An 18610-nucleotide genomic window follows, 5' to 3' on the forward strand; every position below is an offset into this window, starting at 1 on the left:
AGTTCTTTTATACTGCTAACATTTCAATAGAAAGCGATCTCCTTTTTTATTTTTAATTTTTTTATATCTATACTACTATTAAGAGAAGAGGTTTTGTTAGCCAAAACTAAAAAATTTGACAGAAATGATCCTGAAATCTTAAAAAACTTTGAGAATTAATTAAATCACAAGGGCAATTATGACAATTACAAATTATATTTTTATTAAAAGAATAAACAAAAAAAATCCCACAACCCACTTTTGTCTCCCACTAACTTCTCTCTACAATAACCACTGCAAGTGGTCTAGTGGTTCTTGCCTAGTTGGGTGTGCTCCCCAACCTAGGTTCGAATCTCGAAACTGTCAAAGTTGCCAGACACTGTGCTGCAATGCACAGTTGGAGCATTTCACATGCGCTGAAGGGGTTTATCTTGAGCCTAGGAAACCTTTGAGTTCCCCTTGACAAAGTTAAAAAAAAAAACTTCAAAAACTTCTCTCTACAATAATTGTTTTAATCCATTATCTTTTTTTCTTTCTGAAAAAAAAAAAAAAAAAAAAAACACTTGCACATACAGAGCATGTGTGGAGGAAAACTAGTTTTTTTATTAAGAGAAGAGAGTTTGTCAGCCAAAACAGAATTTTTTTACCAAAATATCCCTCAAATATTAAAAAAATATTTAAATTGAAATATTTGAGAAAGACAAAATGGTTAATTCGCAAATAAAAGAAATTTAACAAAAAAAAATATTTAAAAAAAATATATGCAGCAATTTTCTCCACATTCTGTGGAATAACTTCCCATGTAATTATTTACACACTCATAGGGTGTGTTTGGAGTCTAGTTTTTCATAAAGATGTCACAAATTCAATTCTCGTAGATAGGCGTGGGGGTTAAAAAGGCCAAAAAAAAAAAAAAATCTAGTGTAGTTGAGTAATTGTTATATTAACAGGGGCTAAATTAAAATTTTATCAAATTATAGGACCAAAAATATATTTAGGGTTTTTGACCTCCCATATAAGATTACAGTGGAGCATTGCAGCCGCTCTGAATCAACTTCTAGGTTGTTCTCTGAATTAAGACTCGGGGATGCTGAGGATCAGCGCACCATGTCTCCTTGGTATTCTTATTGCAGTAGCAGAGGAGGTATGCCCTTTCTTCACTCTACTTTGTTCAACAATTACTTGGCCTTGTTTCAATCTAAATCCTCAAAGCCCAGCAACTCTACCAACACCCAGATACGGAAGCTTGTGAGAGACCCACCAATACCCAGAGTCACTAATCTTGAGGAGGACGATATGCCTGAGAGGCGTCCTCCACCTTGGCCGGTCCGCTTCGCTCAACTTTCTAAGTTGAAACAGTGTTCGGTAGTAGTCATCTCTTTGTTTAAACAAATGGGTCTTGTCGGAATAGGTCATGATGCCTCTGCTCTAACAAAGGGCTTTTGAATGATGGGAAACAATAGTGCAGCTATTCAATTACTTAGGAAGAGATAGTTGCCTATAACACCATCATTGACAGTCTTTGTAAGAATGCACTAGTCGTTGAGGCATCGAAAAAGCTATTGCTGGAGACGTGGTGGGTAACACCTGGTTGTTACTTACACCTCTTTGATTCATGGGGTTTGCAGCTTAGGCCAGTGGAAAGAAGCTACAAGGCTGTTGAATGAAATGGTGATGGTCGTGGAAGCAAAAAGTGTGGTTGAAATGATGATTCAAAGAGATATTGAACTGTATATCCTCGCGCACAGTTTACCTGTGGATGGATGGTTACTGTTTGCGAGGAGAAATGGATGAGGCAAAAGAAGTTTTCGCTCTAATGGTGGTTACTGTTTGCGAGGAGAAATGGATGAGGCTAATGAAGTTTTTGATCGAATGATTAGCAAGGGCTTCATGGTTAATGTTTGCAGTCGTGATATATTGATAAATGGATACTGTAATCATAAAATGATTGATGAGGCAGAAAAGTGGGGGGATACAAGAAGCAGAAAAGTTGTTCTCTGATATACATGATTGCAGCCAAATTGCATATGTTCAAACATATGGAATTTGGCTGCAATCATGTATGGCAGATTGAGACATCAAGAGCTATGGGATATATTCAAGAAACAGTGGAGAGGGATTTCCTTGCAGATGCATCAACTGCAGAATTTATGTTTAATTTGTTAGTCCAAGTAAATCCTGCTTTGTTTCCATTGTTAATATAGTCATTGAAAAGTTGATTTGAATATTTGAACCAGACTTTCTCAGTATAATAAGCAAATCTGAGACTACTGGATTTCTTATAACCTGGGATGTATTGGATTTAATGTATTAATCCTTCATTTGAAAATACAATTTCATTTTGTGGTTGTGACCAGTTTTTAACATTTCATGACTTTTTTGTTATATGAGTTGACAGATACATTAGTACTTTGCTCATATCTAGCCAAATAAATTTAGCATTACTACTAGCTATTGGAAGTTCCATTACCATTTGAAGTGTAGTAGCGAGATTTGTTTGGCCATCACCAGTGAAAAGAGCATAGGAGATATCCTCTAATATTGTTGGAATGATCTGTGAGGAACTATCTAGCTTTTGAGGTATTGATATTACCCCTTTCACGTTGTGCCGGAGTCTCAAATGGAAAGATAGAGGCATTGTGGCCGACGAGATTTATAGAGGTTTAAAGATACAATTCCTTTATAACTTGTACATATAGTGTGTTCTTTTTTCTTTTTCTTCCTGAAACCTTGTACCATACTGGAGAGCTCATCGGTATTGAGATTTAAAGCTTTTCTCAGAATATTGATACTGTTTCCCTCCTGCCACAAAGTCTAAGAATCCAGGAACTGATATTGCATGCTAGTTATATGTCTATCTGCTTCCAAGGACGGCCTTCTTCATCAAAGCTGCATTGTTATTTTATTATCTCTGCCTATCTTCTAATAGAGCGGGTAGAGATTTCTAATTGGGCACTTTTTGCACTAACTAGCATATAGGTTTGGACAACCGTGTTTGCAGGGCAGAATGCCTATCACAAATGAGAGGAATACTTCTGCTCCAAGGTACGTAGTTGTTTCTTGCTTATTCCTCTATATTGAAAGAATGGAACTGTATGATTAGAGTTGCATATGAGAAGGAGTCGGTCTGATCTAGAACTTTTGTTTGACTTTTGTGTTTTGCATGCTTTTGGCCAAAATATTTACTCAGTTATTTTGGCAAAAGATGAGGTAAAAGAAGAATGCTGAGGCTTTTGTGTTTAAAACTATCAAGGGAGAATCCCCTCATGACCTTCAAAGTTGGTATTGAAGATGTAGGGAGGGGGGTGTGTTTCTTGAGAAGAGAGGAGCCGTGGTGCTCCCTCCCAGACCACTCGGATCCCACTAGTGAATAGAAAAGTTTTCTCTGCATTGGATCTCACTCGGTTCACCCCATCCTTGACCAAGCTAGCAAAGGCAGTGTGCACTGGCTACAAACAGAGTTTGATGATCCCGAATTATTCAAGATAAGAACAGAGTGGGTGGTAAACTGCTTCACTATCATTGAACGTCAATGTGGTCAGTAGCAACCGCAAATAGGGGTAGCAGTAAACTAGTAATAGAGTGGAGAATCGTAGGTGACATATACTGCAGTTTCATGAATTGCATTGACCTGTTTAGCTCTCTTTTTGTAACAACCAGCAATTGCATCACTGCTTATGTATTGAATTATTTGGCTTGTTTTGACTTGTTATTAATTTTGAGGTCAGTTAAAAGATTTCTTTTGCCCGACTCTAGAATGTGGAAAGTTTAAGTTCTAGTATGCTCAAGTAAGGACCTGACACACACACATATTAAATTTTGTTCAAGAAGGACCTCAAAACTTTATTCTTCTGCAGATTCTCTTCACAAATGACAAATATGTAACGAGATACAAAAGTCTGCCATTACTGCCTAAAGTCTACCCTCTTTATCGGAATGGATTTCTTGTCTGATTTTCTCAGTCAAGATTTCTGCTATTTATTTCATTATTGTGGCTATAGTTAAGCTACTCTCAACTTTCGAATTTGCTTTTGTTTCATTGTTTTCACTTTACGTATAAGTTCAATATGAAACAATTTGCTTCAAGTCTCACGCATTCTTATTTCTCAATCAAAATATCTCATTCGTGCTTCACTGCCTCTCATTTCAAGCTACACAGTAAGTAGGGAAGGAAGTACTTTTTCCTTTCTCAAGTTGAAAAATTATGTTGAAAAACACAAACCCCCATTAATTTGTAGCCTAATTCAGAACCCAAGTTAATACACACCTCATATGAGCACCCAAAAGTAGCATCTAAGTAAATCAAAACATGTTAGATCCAAGATGAAATTCAATATTAGAAACCAAACTCAGAGAGTCAGAGTTTTGGAAAAACATTTGCACTGACAGGTAAAATGAAGGAGTGAATAGTCCAACAATTTATGACAATTAACAGGTAGCAGAAGAATATAAGTAAGAAGATGATGATGATGATGGTGAATGAAATCTGTGGCTCTTATGGTTAGGACTTATCTAAACTTGAATTTGTAGTTGTCGGCCATGTGGCCACTGTGGTAAGTCAAAGCTAGCATGCAGCTTTGTCGTGGTTGAATCAGATCAGCGAGCTTAATTGTACCTATAGATACGGGTGTTTGAAGTGGAAACCAAGCATCTTAACAGCATTTGACAAAGCTCAGCTAATTGATACAATTAATGTAAATCATTTAAGAGGATATAATAGCTGTTATATTATTGAGGAGACAAAGTTGACCACAAGAATTGGTTTTCATACATAGATGAAGAGAGCTCCATTGGTAACAAGATCTCATCAATCCACAAAAGCTGGTTTGGCTCTTTTCTCTTTCTGGCTTCGATCATAAAAGAAGTCTATATGGCTGAGGCTGTTGTTTCCATTGTGGTGGGAACGCTCGCGGACTTTATCATTCAGGAAGCGAAGCACTTCTGTAGAGTTAGGGATCAGGTTGAGCTTGCACAAACAGAGCTTCAAATGATGCAAGGCTTCTTGAAAGATGCAGATAAAAGGCAACAAGACGATGAAACAGTGCGCATTTGGGTTGCCAAAGTTAGGGATGCTGCTTATGATATGGAGGACGCTATCGAAATTTTTTCCTTCAAAGTCTCTTCCAAGACGAGAAGGCTTGCTTGTATCTTGATTAAAGGAAAGGGAGTTCACAAGATCGTTGCAGAAATTGAGAAAATCACAACCAGAATCTCTAGCTTGAGGCTGAGTTTGCAGACCTACAACATCAGAGAAATAAGGGAGAGTAGAGATGGTGCAACCTCTTCGTATCAGAGGCAGCAACAACTGAGGCGAACTTACTCTCACATTATTGAACGTGATGTTGTTGGATTACAAGACAACATAAAGGAATTGGTTACGCATCTGGTGAACGATGAGAACTGCCACAAAGTTGTTTCTATCTGGGGCATGGGTGGTTTGGGAAAGACCACTCTTGCAAAGCAGGTTTATTATCAGAGTGAAGTTAGGCGCCATTTTAGTTGTTTTGCTTGGGTGTGTATATCTCACAGGTTCCAAGTAAGGGAAGTCTGGGAAGGAATTTTGATTAAACTCATTTCTGCTACCAATGAGCAACGAGAAGAAATTGGGAGAATGAGGGAGGATGAAATTGCCAAAAAGCTTTATCTTATTCTACAAGAAAGGACATGTTTGGTGGTTCTTGATGACATCTGGAGTATAGAGACATGGGACTCTTTGAAAGCTGGATTTCCACATGAGAAAACTATGAGCAAAATATTACTCACTACGCGCAACAAAGCAGTAGCTCTGCACGCAGATAGAAAAGGGTTTCTTCACCAACCTCGGCCACTAAATGACTCTGAAAGTTGGCAATTGTTTGAGATCATAGCTATTTTTGGAAGGGAGGAAACAAGTATGTGCTCACTCCCCCTATTTTACTTCACTTTTCTTGTTCATATGCTAAGTTACATATTACACCTTACTCTTCTTAATTAGATCAATTCTTCTTAAATTTGGATATTCTTCTCAAGAATACCTCATAGTAACAACATTGTATATATTGTAACGTTGTTAGAGGTACTCTTATATAATGCTTGAATTGGTTGATAATGAATTGTAATTTGACAATTGATATTTAATCATCATTTTGAGATATACAATTTCTATGTGCAAGTGTTGATTATTTTCTTGTAATAATAAGTTGGTGTTCATTATTATTTGACATTATCAATATATTTGAAAATGGAAAATGAATCTTGATGATGGGTCAGTAGGCATAAAGAGAGAGGAATGAACTTATATTGTAGAGTTGTTGCAATAATTTCGACAATGAATATTTGATGCTAAAATTTTCTTAGATGAATATTCTATTTGAATATAAGAGAGCTGAAAATTATTATTGATTTTTCTGATTATTTTTTAGATCCTGAAATCCACTCAAAGATGAAAGAGTTGGGAAAGAAGATGCTTCTGCATTGTGCAGGTTTGCCATTAGCCATCAGTGCACTTGCCGGACTTCTAGCTAGAAAGGACACAATTGATGAGTGGAATGCAGTGCATAAGAATGTTTTTGCATACATAAGAAGAGGAAAAGGCCATGAACAAGAATATGCAGGTGCATCATGGGTTTTGGCATTGAGTTATGATGACTTGCCATACCATTTAAAACCATGCTTTCTATATTTAGGTCACTTTCCTGAGGATTTTGAAATACCAGTGAAACTATTGACTCAATTATGGATGGCAGAAGGTCTAATATCTTTGGGGCAACAAGGACAAAGTTTCATTGGATCATTGGAAGACATAGGGTACAGCTACTTGAGTGAATTAGTGGAAAGATGTGTGGTTCAAATTGGAGAAAGGGGTTCAATTAGAAAGATTAAAACTTGCCGCATCCATGACCTTATGAGAGATTTGTGCTTGTTAAAGACAGAAGAGGAGAACTTCCTTCAAATTGTTAACTTTTCGCATAAAAAAGAGGCAATGTATCCTTCTGCTTCTTCTACAGTAAGTATCAGTAAAGTTCGAAGACTTGCAATCCATTTGGATGATAAGGCTGACAGATTAGTTCCCCCAAGAGATGAAAGAAATGGCCACCTCAGGTCCTTGTTGTACTTTACCCCAAGAAACTGGATGCCACGAAATCAAAGATTGGTACAATCAGTTTTTAAGGTCTTCAAATTGCTTAGAGTTTTGAGGTTTGAAAATATGTGTACAGAAGTAGAGTTGCCAAGTGACATTGGGAATATGGTTCATCTCAGGTTCCTGAGCCTAAGGCGTTGTCATATAAAGCGGTTGCCATTGTCCATGGGGAATTTGAAGAGCATGCAAACTCTAGATCTTAGATTTCGTCAATTAGATATTGTTCCAAATGTGCTATGGAAGATGGAACAACTGAGGCACTTGTATTTACCCCTGTACTACCGTGCAAGTGGTAAACTGCGGCTAGATACTCTTCACTATTTGCAGACCTTACTGCATGTTGACAATTCTCACTTGAATGATATTACTGAACTAACCAATCTTAAAAAATTGGCTGTGCAAGTGTCGAGCCCCTTGAAGAATCTGGAGAAGGTATTAACATCTACAAGCAGCACACTTGAGCGCATCAGGTCTCTATACGTGCACAACGTAGTTGGAATTCATAGTTATGCAGAGGTTTCACAAATAGTTTCAAAATGTCACAACATATACAAGCTTGATTTGAATGGTCCAACTGTAGAGTTACCAAAAGACCTTCAGGGCTATCCAAATCTCACCAAGTTGTGGTTGTGTCGTTGCTTTCTAAAGGAGAATCAAATGTCAGTACTAGAGAAGCTGCCAAACTTGAGAAATCTTTATCTCCAATCCGGTACGTTTGAGGACAATGTCAAGACACTAGTGTGCTCCAAAGGAGGCTTTCTTCATCTTGAATTCCTCTCCCTGAGCTACATGGACGAAATAGATGGGTGGACTGTGGAGGAAGGAGCCATGCCTAGTCTCTGCCAATTGCACATTTCGCGGTGTAGAGGATTGACCACATTTCCGGATGGCTTGAGGTACAACAGCAGCCTCAAGAAGTTGAGCATTACGCGGATGCCTAGGACCTTCTATAGTAAGCTTCAGGAAGGAGGAGAGGATTTCTATAAAATTCAACATGTGCCTTCGCTTGTATTTGGAGAGGCGTGCGACTAGGTATAAAAATCTTGCATGCTTCACTACTATTATTTCGTTAGTTCTGCTATACTACTTTTTTGCCTGCTTCTACTGAGCCAATTTCTACCATCCCTGTATATTTTAGTTATATGTAGTATCAAAATATATTCATTTAATCAAGCAGCTCCTTAATTTATCTTACAGATCTTTTCATGTCCAGGATCAAGTAGAAAAATACGTGGCGTGGTGATCATCCATTTCATGGCCATTCCCAGGACAAGGAGAAATCTGCAATTCAATCCAAAATCATGCAGACTTTTTTGAATTTGGAGATTCAATCTAATTTGCCAACGTGCCAATTGTTAAAACACGTTCATCTTCAGATCAAGAAAGTGTTCAGAATATATAATCTCAATTCCCCCCAGAAACAAACATCTATGAACACTTGCTGCAGTCAGTCTGATTTCTTACTTTTTCTTTCTTTCTTTCATTAGAGTGATTTCCATTTGTGAAGACGGTACCAATTGTTATATATCTGGTTCTTATTAGGTGTACGTATTTCACTTTTTAGTCACTGTACTGCTCAGAATTCAAATTTGTTTCCAAACTTATGAATGTATGGTTGACCAGACAAGTAAATTACTGAAGAAACAAAGAGAAAATCGAATGCTTTAATTCTTGTAATGTTTCTTGTACTCTTGTTTGACATCTGGCGTGTCCCGGAGACCAAGTTTGGAGAGAACAAGGCAGTAAGAGTCCCAGTCAGTTCTTCGAAGATACTTTAATAGCTTCTTTCTTCTCTGCACCATTGCTTGAAGACCCTTAAGTGAATGCTTATCCTACAAAAGAAATAAGAGTTTTTACAGAGACAGAAGCTTGTTGCTGAATCAGATGCTAAACATATTATTTTAACTATGAATCAAAATTTTAAGCAAATCAACGGTTGTCACCTTTTTGTGTAAAACTGAAGATAGATGTTTGATCTTAGTTGTGAGTTGTGCCACTGCGGAGTGAAGAGAAACGGGTTAGCAAACCTCCACAAGTATCACAAGTAGAAAATATACCATTTGTGTACTAATTACAGAAAAGTTGAAATCATTATTTTTTCCCAGCCAGGAAAAGAAAGAGAAATTTGCTATTCCTAAATGAAATTCTATGGGGCCTCCCCTGCAATTTTATACCCAAAAGTTCATATTCAACCCTCAAATTATAAACATAAGAACTACGACAGCAGCCATCCCAACCCTATGAACACTAAGGTGTCATATCGATGTGGATTACTGTCCAGAGGCTCCAACTACAAGGCCTGATGCTCAGGCGACCCCTTCAAAATTGACTCAGTCCAGTTCAAGAATTCAGATGGACTCCCCATCAAGAGAAGCCATCACATGCTCTTCTTAAATGATGAGATCAAAGCTATAGTCAGACTCCTACAAGGCCTTAGAGAGGTTCCAAAAATTTTCTACTAATTTATCCTTTCTCATTTGCAGCCACCTAAGTAGCTAAGCTTCATTAAATGAAAATGAAGTACTACTGTAACCTACCATTCCCGCAATACGACCCTTAACACAATTGATGATCATTTTGTGATTGAACTTATAAATGAAAATAAAGTACTATTCTTGGGTCACTGTACTACACTATAACACATCATATTTCCTTTCTCAATTGCAATTACAACCTCTCCCTCTAGTTACATGAACAAAAGCCTAACATGAGTAACATCAGTTTAATGCCCTTTCCCTTCCAGTAATTCCTACATGCTAATATCACATCAACGTTGTAGCTGCTGTCCAAAATACAAGAATTTGTATTCTAACCAGCAACCAAATACCAATTTCACCTTGTTCTCTTCCTCCCCTTTCTGATAAGCAAAAGAATCTTATTCACAACCAAAGAAAGATGAACAAACTCAACTGAGACACGAAACTAAGTCCTATAAAACTACAGTCTAAGGTTGTTGTGAATCGATAGAGGTTTCTATGATAAAAAAAATAAATAATAAATAAAAAGCAAAAAGAATGTGTGTGCAGGTGCTTGGAGTGCTTAAAGTCTCTAACTGGGACCATATTCTCAAAACATCAGTTGTTGCTTTCTTTCCCTCCATATATACTCAAGGGATTCCTTTGCCATGAATCACGAGACTCTGCATCAACTCTATACTCTATATCCCCTTCGGGCCCAAAGGAAATCCTTCACTGAATCTTTAACAAAAGAAATTCTTCACTGCACCAGATGTAACCAACTGAACCTCAAAAAAGAGAGAAGAATAAAAGAGGAAAGAACACCAGAACTCTAAAGCCACCTGCACTATTACAAAAGGTAGTAATCCTTGGTAATTTTGCACATAAAACAACTGCTAATTAAGATGATGCCACTCTTCCTCAAATTTTGGAAAGTGAGGTCCTACCTCATGCCAAAGACCAAGCAAAGAAAGCCACCTTAAGCAGTACTTTAGGCCTTTAGCACACCAAACAGCCCTCCACGAAAAGGACTGGTGTGAGCCCTTAACAGTTATGTAGACACTGTAAAATTCAAACACCCACAATCCTTGTGGAACCACAAACCACAAAGCTTATCTACCGAACTTTTCAAGCTTCATTTCTTATCAAGTCAAAAATTCAAGCATTTGTCATACTGTTTTCTCAGATTTCTCAAACACCCCCCCCCCCCCCAGGGAGTTCATTCTCTTGATGAAAAACATCTTCATAAAGGTTACCTAGAATTTTTTTTTGTTTTGTTTTGATAATAGTTTCCTATATCAAAATAAAGGGAGAATGCACCATTCAAAGAAACAAGCCAGATACAAATCTGCACTTAAAAATGAAATTAGTGGCCAACCACATATTAGGTTTGAGACATCGTTTTGCATAGACTTTCCTATTACCTTTTCTGTCCTCCTCTAGTAGTATGACAGTGTATGAACTAGCAGTGATGTACATATAGATAAATGTTAAAAATATTAAGATACGAGGAAGCAAGCCTTCTTAAACATTAGGAATTGCGTGCCATTGATAAAGATTAAAGTTACACTTGTATAGTAAGAATAAGAATACAAAAAATGCTTTCTTCTATGACTAAAAAAAAGATGTAGTAAAATACAATATCAAAACCCATACCTTGAACTCGTGCAGAACCACAATCTGACTCTGACATTTTAAATTCATCTCTAACTTTGCCAAGCTCAATTTTCAGCTTTTCTGCAGAAGACATGTTATCTGGATGGAAATACTGCATTCAACATAGTATTTAACACATATTAGGCATCAAACTGCTGAATATAGATCATCATTGACAATATTACCTCATATGAGAACTATAACAATACAAGTGCACATTAAACTCTCTACAAACAGACACTTTACAATAGATAGGATACATTACGAACATAAGAAGACCTAGAGTAACACAACTGTGTGCCACTTACACACACACACACACACACATAATGATCAATGACTGTCTCCATTTCTATCAGGATAGTACTCAGGACCTTAAGAAAGAGCTATTCTGAAAATTCATTCCATATGCATTTATAACAATCCGACATCGTCAAAAACAGAAAACAAATATATTATAAAAATCAATAAATGTCTTCCTTTAACTTGTTAATGTTCATGAGTTTTCTACATTGAAGTTGTAATTGCGAGCAATTCCCCCAAGATAAATTCAATTTATGAATATTGTGAAAAGTCACAGGTAATGCAAAAGATAAAAGAACTAAACTTGCCTTCTCAACCAAGCCTTCCTTTGGGGGTTTCATCATATACTCAGGAGTTTGACCTATATCTATGATACGAAGCCTCTGCCCTGAAACAACAACATTAATCAATGAGTTGCAGAGGACCCCAAAATAAATTCAATAAAGCACAACATTGAAATATTTGTTCGAGCTATAGTTGTAAATTACTCCACGGAGCAAGCTCCAAGTTTCTAGCCATGATCTAGAACTTAGAACTGGGGCAAGTTTCTTTAGACACCTAGAAGATATTGTCAATATTAACCGAATTGGGTATGGAAACAATTATGTTTCTGCTGATATACAATTTCTACGCCTTACAAAACAAACCAGTCTACTTGTATCAAAACAAACTATTAAACTTAACATCAACCCCAATCAAAACAGCAAAAAATGGCTTACTCACTCGAAGTTTTCCTATGCTTCTCCTCTTGTTGGGATATCTTCAAGGCCTCCAAGGTGTGCCTCAAGTCCACAAACACTCCCCCAACCCGAGACTCAGACTCTTTCTCTTCCATCATCCTCAACTTGACCAACCTCTCACTCAACTCCCCCAATGTAAACTCCTTCCCCTCCTCAGGCCTCAACTCGCTCAGCTTCTCCCCCAACTCTTTATAGCTATAAATCTTCACAAACTCGGTCTTCAATGCATCCGAGCTCTTGTCTCCGCTTCTCTCCTTCTCCTTATAAAACAAACTCGGAAGTGCTCCCTCCCTAACACCCGCATCCTGGCTGGGATTCATATCCAAACTTTTCCGAAACCTCAACTTCGGCAAACCCTCACCCTTCCTCTCATTCCGCTCATCGGCATTGGGCTTTATAAGCTTCAGACTCTCCCGAATCGTCTGAAACTCCATCTTGCGGCTGCTCACGTCTTTGTTATAGAGCTTCTCAAACGAAATGGGGTTCGGAGGTGGAGGTGCAGTGGGGTTTGGCCCAATGGATCCAAGCCGAAACTCCGCAAGCTTGTTGCTGATTTCCTCCAAGGAGGTGGCCTTGGAAGGGCGGGAGAGAGAAGGGTTGTTGCTGTTGTTCTGAGAAGTGGGTCTGCTCCTGTGTTGTTGCTGTTGCCTGAGGCTGGCTTTGACATCGCTGAAGTAGTTGGAGAGAGAGGAAGAGTCGGACTGGGGATTGGGTTCAGTTGGGTCAGTTGAGTCGGATGGGTCTGAGGAGGAAGTGGAGAAGAGGTGGATGAGAGATGATGGGTTTGTGAGGGTTCGGTGCTGGTTGGTTCTCAGTCGGAGAGCCATCATCGTCGAAAATGATGAAGCAGAAGCCCTAACAGCCTGCTAAGAAGCCGTGGCGGCCTTCTTTTGGAAGCAGAAGCCGCTGAATGAAATTTTTGAAATTCCAATGGGTACCCTTATGAACTTGAAGTAATTACACGACCCAACATCAACGATGTAGTTATAACATTGGTCGACCTCTATAAGGGTCATCTTTGGCTATCTATCTCTCAATCCGATGGCTTCCGGAATCCCATATTTAGAATCTTTTATACAATTTGAACATGACTACATGAGCTTCCTCACTTGCAACGTGCACATTAACTTGCTACATCTCAAGTGCCCAAATAATGGGTCGTAAGTTAAGCACAGATAGGGAAGAGCTAAGCCTCTAAATCAGTGAATGACGATGCACATCAGCCTTGTCTGAACATGTTTTGCTTAAAATCATAGGAGTACATGGCAGTGGTTGGATAGGTGACAATGTTGGAAAAGTGTTTCTCCATTCTTGGCCAAGTTGCCTTCGAAAAAAAGAAAAGAATATGTTTTCATAAGAAGGTCACCCCTTCTTCATGGAGCAAATGTTTTGTCTGTCATGCTGGCATTTACTTATACTATACTTACCTGATCAGAGATTCTATTATGCTCTTTAGGTATGCAAACAATGTAACAATGTCAGAGGGATTGAGAGAGGGATAATTCATCACTGTTGATATTGAGAAAGGGATGCAATATGGAAAAGTAAGGTTTCATTTTTATACTTTGTTTTCAAGATTTGGAATTGATCTTTCCTTCAATTTGTTTATATTAGATAACAAGCAATATTTCTTTTGTGCACGGACATATCTTCCTATGTTTCCATGTATTTTATTCTGTCTCACTAAGTTCTCTACATGTTGGATTGTTGGTGATTTAATCATTGAATGCCTAACTTAAAGGTATCATTCTATATTTCTCTGAAATATATGCATTTGTTGAGTTCGTTCTCAGTTGTAACTCTATTTTACTTATCTTTATTGCAGGAGGTGCTTTTCGATGTGATGGTGAATAAAAGTTAGTTCTTTCACCTTACCGCCTTGGTTTAGTAAGTTGTAATATCCAAGCTTTCAATGCAAAAGACTTGAGCTTTGTTCACCACTTGGTTTTTGACTACTTAATTGGTCCAACCTTTCGTGCAAAAGACCTGAGCTTTGTTCACCACCTAGTTTTTGACTACCTGATTTGTTCACCACCATGTAAGCGTAGCGAGAACGTCCACTACCTAGCTACACACACGTACCGAGTCTGTGATTGCGGATACTCGGACGACCTGCATAGCTGACCCTCTGGAGGCTTAGGGAATCAAACCCAAGGAAGTCAATGTCCCTTTCGCTCTAAAGTCATCACATTTCTCACGATTTGGTTAGTATGCATTGCACTTTAACATAACCAAATCATACCACTTAACATGCGTCATTTTAATAACAATATATAAGAAAACCATTAACCGAGGAGAGTCCTGAATCCCTACCTGGATTCCGATGCTTCCTCTCACATCCTCCGAGAGTCGCGAACCTTTCGTTCCTCCAGTAACTGGAGTCCTAAGTTCCGACATTTCGATTGTTAATAATCTATTAAACAACTTTCAAATTCTCAACAATTAATAAATCGTCCAACCAACTTTTCCTGGTTTGAGTAGGAGTTTACCAGGTTTGACTACCCTTTCCTGGTCTGACCAAGATTGACCATTTTGACCATTCATTGACCAACATTTGACCGATCGAGGCAGGCTTGATAATTAACTCGAATTACGGAACAATTAATTGAAGCTACGATATCGATCGATTATCATTACATCGAAGTAAATCAAACAACGACTTAATTTCAAACATATTAGGCGTACCCGAAATTTACTAAGGCCAACCAATATGTTATTTTTACTTCTTGACTTATTACCCTTTCACATAGGGCGTGTCCAAACTACTAAGGACACCCAATATGTTATTTTCACTACTAAACGTTACGGCGACGACAAGAGGAAGAGATCGATGGCCGTGCGCCGGCCAGAGGTGGCCGAACGGAGGAGCAGTGGTCGGACCCAGTTGCAGGTAGCCGAGCTTCTCTCTCTTGGGCCGAGAGAGCTCGAGGCTGCTGGAATAATTTGGATCGTCTGATCCCTCCAAGGCTATTTATAGCCTGAATTTCAGGATTAATAGACGATCAAGATGAAGCGGTAGTTGGATGAACAATTGAGATCGCACCGCAAAAATTTTCTTTTCTCTAAATAAACCTCTAAATTCCCAAAACTTTGAAAAATCACGATAAATAGCTCGGGTATCTGAAAAATCTCTCGAAAATTCCCACGAACTAGTCGTGTCGTGTATTTTATTATCCAACTCTTAGATTGAGGATTTCACCTAACAAAAATTTTTGAAAATACCCTTCAGAACCTTGACGTTTATCGAGATCGTAAAATAATTTCTTATACAATCTCTACTAGCTCGAGACATTTTTTTGGGGCTCACAAAATCAGAGTTCGTATGCGGAAGTTATAAGCGAAATACGAAAGTTACTATAGATGGTAGAAAGTATATATTTGAATTTTTACTGTGGCCGGGTAAAACTCTCTCTCTCTCCCCGGCGCTCTCTCTCTCTCTCTCTCTCTCTCTCTCTCTCTCTCTCTCTCTCTCTCTCTCTCTCTCTCTCTCTCTCTCTCTCTCTCTCTATCTCTCTCTTCCGGCCACCTGGGAACGAACGACTAGCACCGTTCGACTCCTCTACTCCTACCCAACCCCCCTACGGTGGTGGATCACGGCATCGAGGCCGGAAAACGAAGGAACAAGGCGGGGAACCTCACGGGGCCAATTTCAATCAACGCCCCGTTCTCCAGATTTCGGCCACCAAAACTAGCCAAACTTGTTCGATCAGAAGCGGCTTGAGACTTAGATCATCCTCCCCAAAGCTTTTGCTGGGAATCGAAACTTGGAGGAAGAACTGACAGTTGGAAGCTACGGGTCACTATTCATGAATCGGGTTCAAGCTTCTCCTTAATTATTGAGGTACTTCTAGTCGTTTTCTGGTTTGTTGTAGTTGAGAAAGTTGTTCGTATGGTTGAGAGGAAGCTGCTGCCAAAATTTGGTGGCAATTGGAGCTGGTGGTAGTGGTGCGTAGGGCAGCTTTTTAATTTCGATTATTTTTAATTAAATTCTATATTTGTTGTAGAGGTTGAATATGTGATTTTGGTGAATTTTGGCGATGACTGACATTGATTGTGAATTTCTGAAGTTTGGAGTTTTGGATGTCGAGTTGTAGGAATTCGACCTTTGGATTTCCCTTGTTTCTTATATGGAATACTTTAATCAACGGATTGATATTAGTAGTGAAGTTTGGCTTGAATCAGGAAAGAAATGGAGATGTTGGTTTACGTGGGGTTTTCGGGATTCATTATAGAATCATGTTTATTTGTCGAATTGTTGTTTACGGAATACAATTGTGTACAGGACGAGGTACTGACTCATCGCTCAACGAGGATCCTTACGCTTGGGTACCATGTTAGTCGTATACTGTGAGTGGACTTTTGTTTTAAACAATGATGCATGCGGTTATTTTTCTCGAATTATTGACTTAAGTATTTACCATTATATTATAACTTGAGCATATATTGAGTTCGGAAATTGACTTTGGGTTATTTCGTGATTTTCATTTTCAGTGATGATTTTCGGAGTTCGATTATGATTCATTTCGGTTACATTTACGGAAGTGGATTTTGTATTACTATTTTGTGTGATCTTGAGTTCCGATGATTTATCTCCGATTTATAATTATTATTTTTGACTTACGTTCTGTTGACGGATTTATGAGCATTTTTTTGGCTTTTGGGACACGTCGTGATTTATTTGTTTATCTTGAGATTTTCCAAGTACTGTTGGGAATCGTACTCGTATTTTCCATTTGCGGAATTTGGGGAAGCTTTATGGATTTATGGATTTACTGTTTTAGAATGATTTTTCGTCACCATGGGTCGATTTATTTTGTTCTCCTCCTCACGTGGGTGTAATCGAGCATTATTAGTACTCCTCCCTGCTTACTATGTGTTTGTGGGTGAGTTTGAGCATAGAGCCTGAGAGGCTCCCTTCATTGCATGGTGATATTTTTCTTCCCCATATCCTTCTTTTACTTGACTAGTGGGACTAGTTCGATCTTGTTTAACCAGCGGGGTTGGTCTTATTTTTTTGAGTATCAGAGTTTTAATCTTTTTACTTGGTTGTTTGTGACTAGTGGGGCTAGTCGGTTTTTCTTGAGCTGAACATCAGTCGGTTTGTTTTCCTTAATTGTTGCATGCATCGGGTTTTTAAAGAAATAAATATGGGAAAGTATAAACTCCTTTTGTTTTACAATTACTTATTTTTGTTTACTCACGCTAAAGTTTTATGTACTTTTCCTCGGGCCCTTCGGTTTCTTTTGCTCAGTCTGCAAAGTAGCTGGTTCGGCATAGTAGGATTCGGGACATAACATCTGCTGCTGTTGTTTTCATATTATAGGTTAATCATTGAACCTACTTGTATTATGAATTCTTTTTCTCTTTTAGATTGCTCTGATAATCTGTGGGACAAATGTTGTAAAGTTTGGGAGTTGCACTTGTGTATTTGGTTTTTGTTGTATGGTTCGTATTTCAGTTGTTAATTGTAGAGTTGTTGTGATTTGGGGAGCAGGGCAGCTCCAGAAGAATAAAGATGGCTTATTAGAAGTGTAAATGTGTTTCTACAAGTTTTGGGTAGTCTATTTTAAATGTGACTTTGCCGAATTTTTGATAGAATTATTCATAAAGTGGATCTCACAGGGCCACCTTAGATTTCATGATGAAATTCAGGGTGGGTCCTGTCATCAGGTTTGAAATACGATGGTATGTTACTGCAATCCAGAGCCAGCAACATCAGTCCACTACCAGGGAATGTACATATATCATTTATTGCTCCAGCCGTGGCCTCAATGCTCGTCATTCCTTCTCCCTGCCAACAATGGAAAATCAACTTGCTTATGTATACAGAAACACAATATTCCATAACTGTTCATTATATCCAAAAGTATACTATGTTACCGTTTCAGGGTCCCAGAATATAACAACGTGATTGTCAGTGGTAATTAACTTTGGGCGTTCAGAATTAAGAATTTGATGCCACTTAATGTCTATACCGGGCTGTCATACCTATAAAACAATGACAGGGTCTTCAACAATCAGTAAAGTGGGGGGAGCCCCTTATTAAGTGGACCGTACCAGGAAAAACTGCTTTAGGAGATATATTTACTCACATATAAGATGTGATGAACGCAAGTCATAGACGAGAACCTGCAGGTTCAATGACACATTTAAAGTTACATTATTCAAGGAATATAATCCGAATGCAATTCATTCTTGTTGAGAAGAGGTTCGCAACTACAATCCGAATGCAATTCATTATTTCTAGAATTCTAGATGCTTATTGTAATCCAGGGTGAATCATTCACCCCATCCCTGACCAAGCTGCCAAAGGGCAGTGCACTGGCTACAAACAGAGTCTGGCCATCCCGAATTAT

General features: G+C 38.4%; 2 protein-coding genes across 3 annotated transcripts; one reads left to right on the plus strand and one right to left on the minus strand.

Moving 5' to 3' along the window:
• The first annotated feature begins 4474 nt into the window (after positions 1 to 4474).
• On the plus strand, positions 4475 to 8776 carry LOC112197801 (putative disease resistance protein At1g50180). 2 transcript variants are annotated; one of them, XM_024338661.2, is made up of 3 exons: positions 4475 to 5870; positions 6381 to 8131; positions 8297 to 8776. In XM_024338661.2, the coding sequence occupies exons 1-2, from the start codon at positions 4850 to 4852 to the stop codon at positions 8129 to 8131; spliced, it is 2772 nt and encodes a 923-aa protein (XP_024194429.1). In that variant the 5' UTR covers positions 4475 to 4849; the 3' UTR covers positions 8297 to 8776. The 2 variants fall into 2 exon arrangements, with proteins under 2 accessions (XP_024194429.1, XP_024194428.1); XM_024338660.2 differs by having other exon boundaries at positions 8313 to 8776.
• Positions 8617 to 13212, minus strand: LOC112197802 (37S ribosomal protein S28, mitochondrial). Its single transcript, XM_024338662.2, has 5 exons — positions 12238 to 13212; positions 11823 to 11902; positions 11212 to 11323; positions 9043 to 9095; positions 8617 to 8931 (listed from the first exon to the last, which is right to left on the minus strand). The coding sequence occupies exons 1-5, from the start codon at positions 13082 to 13084 to the stop codon at positions 8764 to 8766; spliced, it is 1260 nt and encodes a 419-aa protein (XP_024194430.1). The 5' UTR covers positions 13085 to 13212; the 3' UTR covers positions 8617 to 8763.
• Between the last annotated feature and the right edge of the window lie 5398 nt (positions 13213 to 18610).

Source organism: Rosa chinensis, chromosome 4 (assembly GCF_002994745.2).
Source record: "Rosa chinensis cultivar Old Blush chromosome 4, RchiOBHm-V2, whole genome shotgun sequence".
NCBI lineage: Eukaryota > Viridiplantae > Streptophyta > Magnoliopsida > Rosales > Rosaceae > Rosa > Rosa chinensis.

Bases quoted from the DNA above. Each gene is read 5' to 3' on its own strand.
- LOC112197801 (XM_024338661.2), top strand. From the start codon at position 4,850: ATGGCTGAGGCTGTTGTTTCCATTGTGGTGGGAACGCTCGCGGACTTT. The intron at 5,871-6,380 runs GTATGTGCTCAC...ATTATTTTTTAG, and splicing joins TTTTGGAAGGGAGGAAACAA to ATCCTGAAATCCACTCAAAG.
- LOC112197802 (XM_024338662.2), bottom strand. From the start codon at position 13,084: ATGATGGCTCTCCGACTGAGAACCAACCAGCACCGAACCCTCACAAAC. The intron at 11,324-11,822 runs GCAAGTTTAGTT...TGTTGAATGCAG, and splicing joins AGGAAGGCTTGGTTGAGAAG to TATTTCCATCCAGATAACAT. The intron at 8,932-9,042 runs GTGACAACCGTT...TTTCTTTTGTAG, and splicing joins CTTCAGTTTTACACAAAAAG to GATAAGCATTCACTTAAGGG.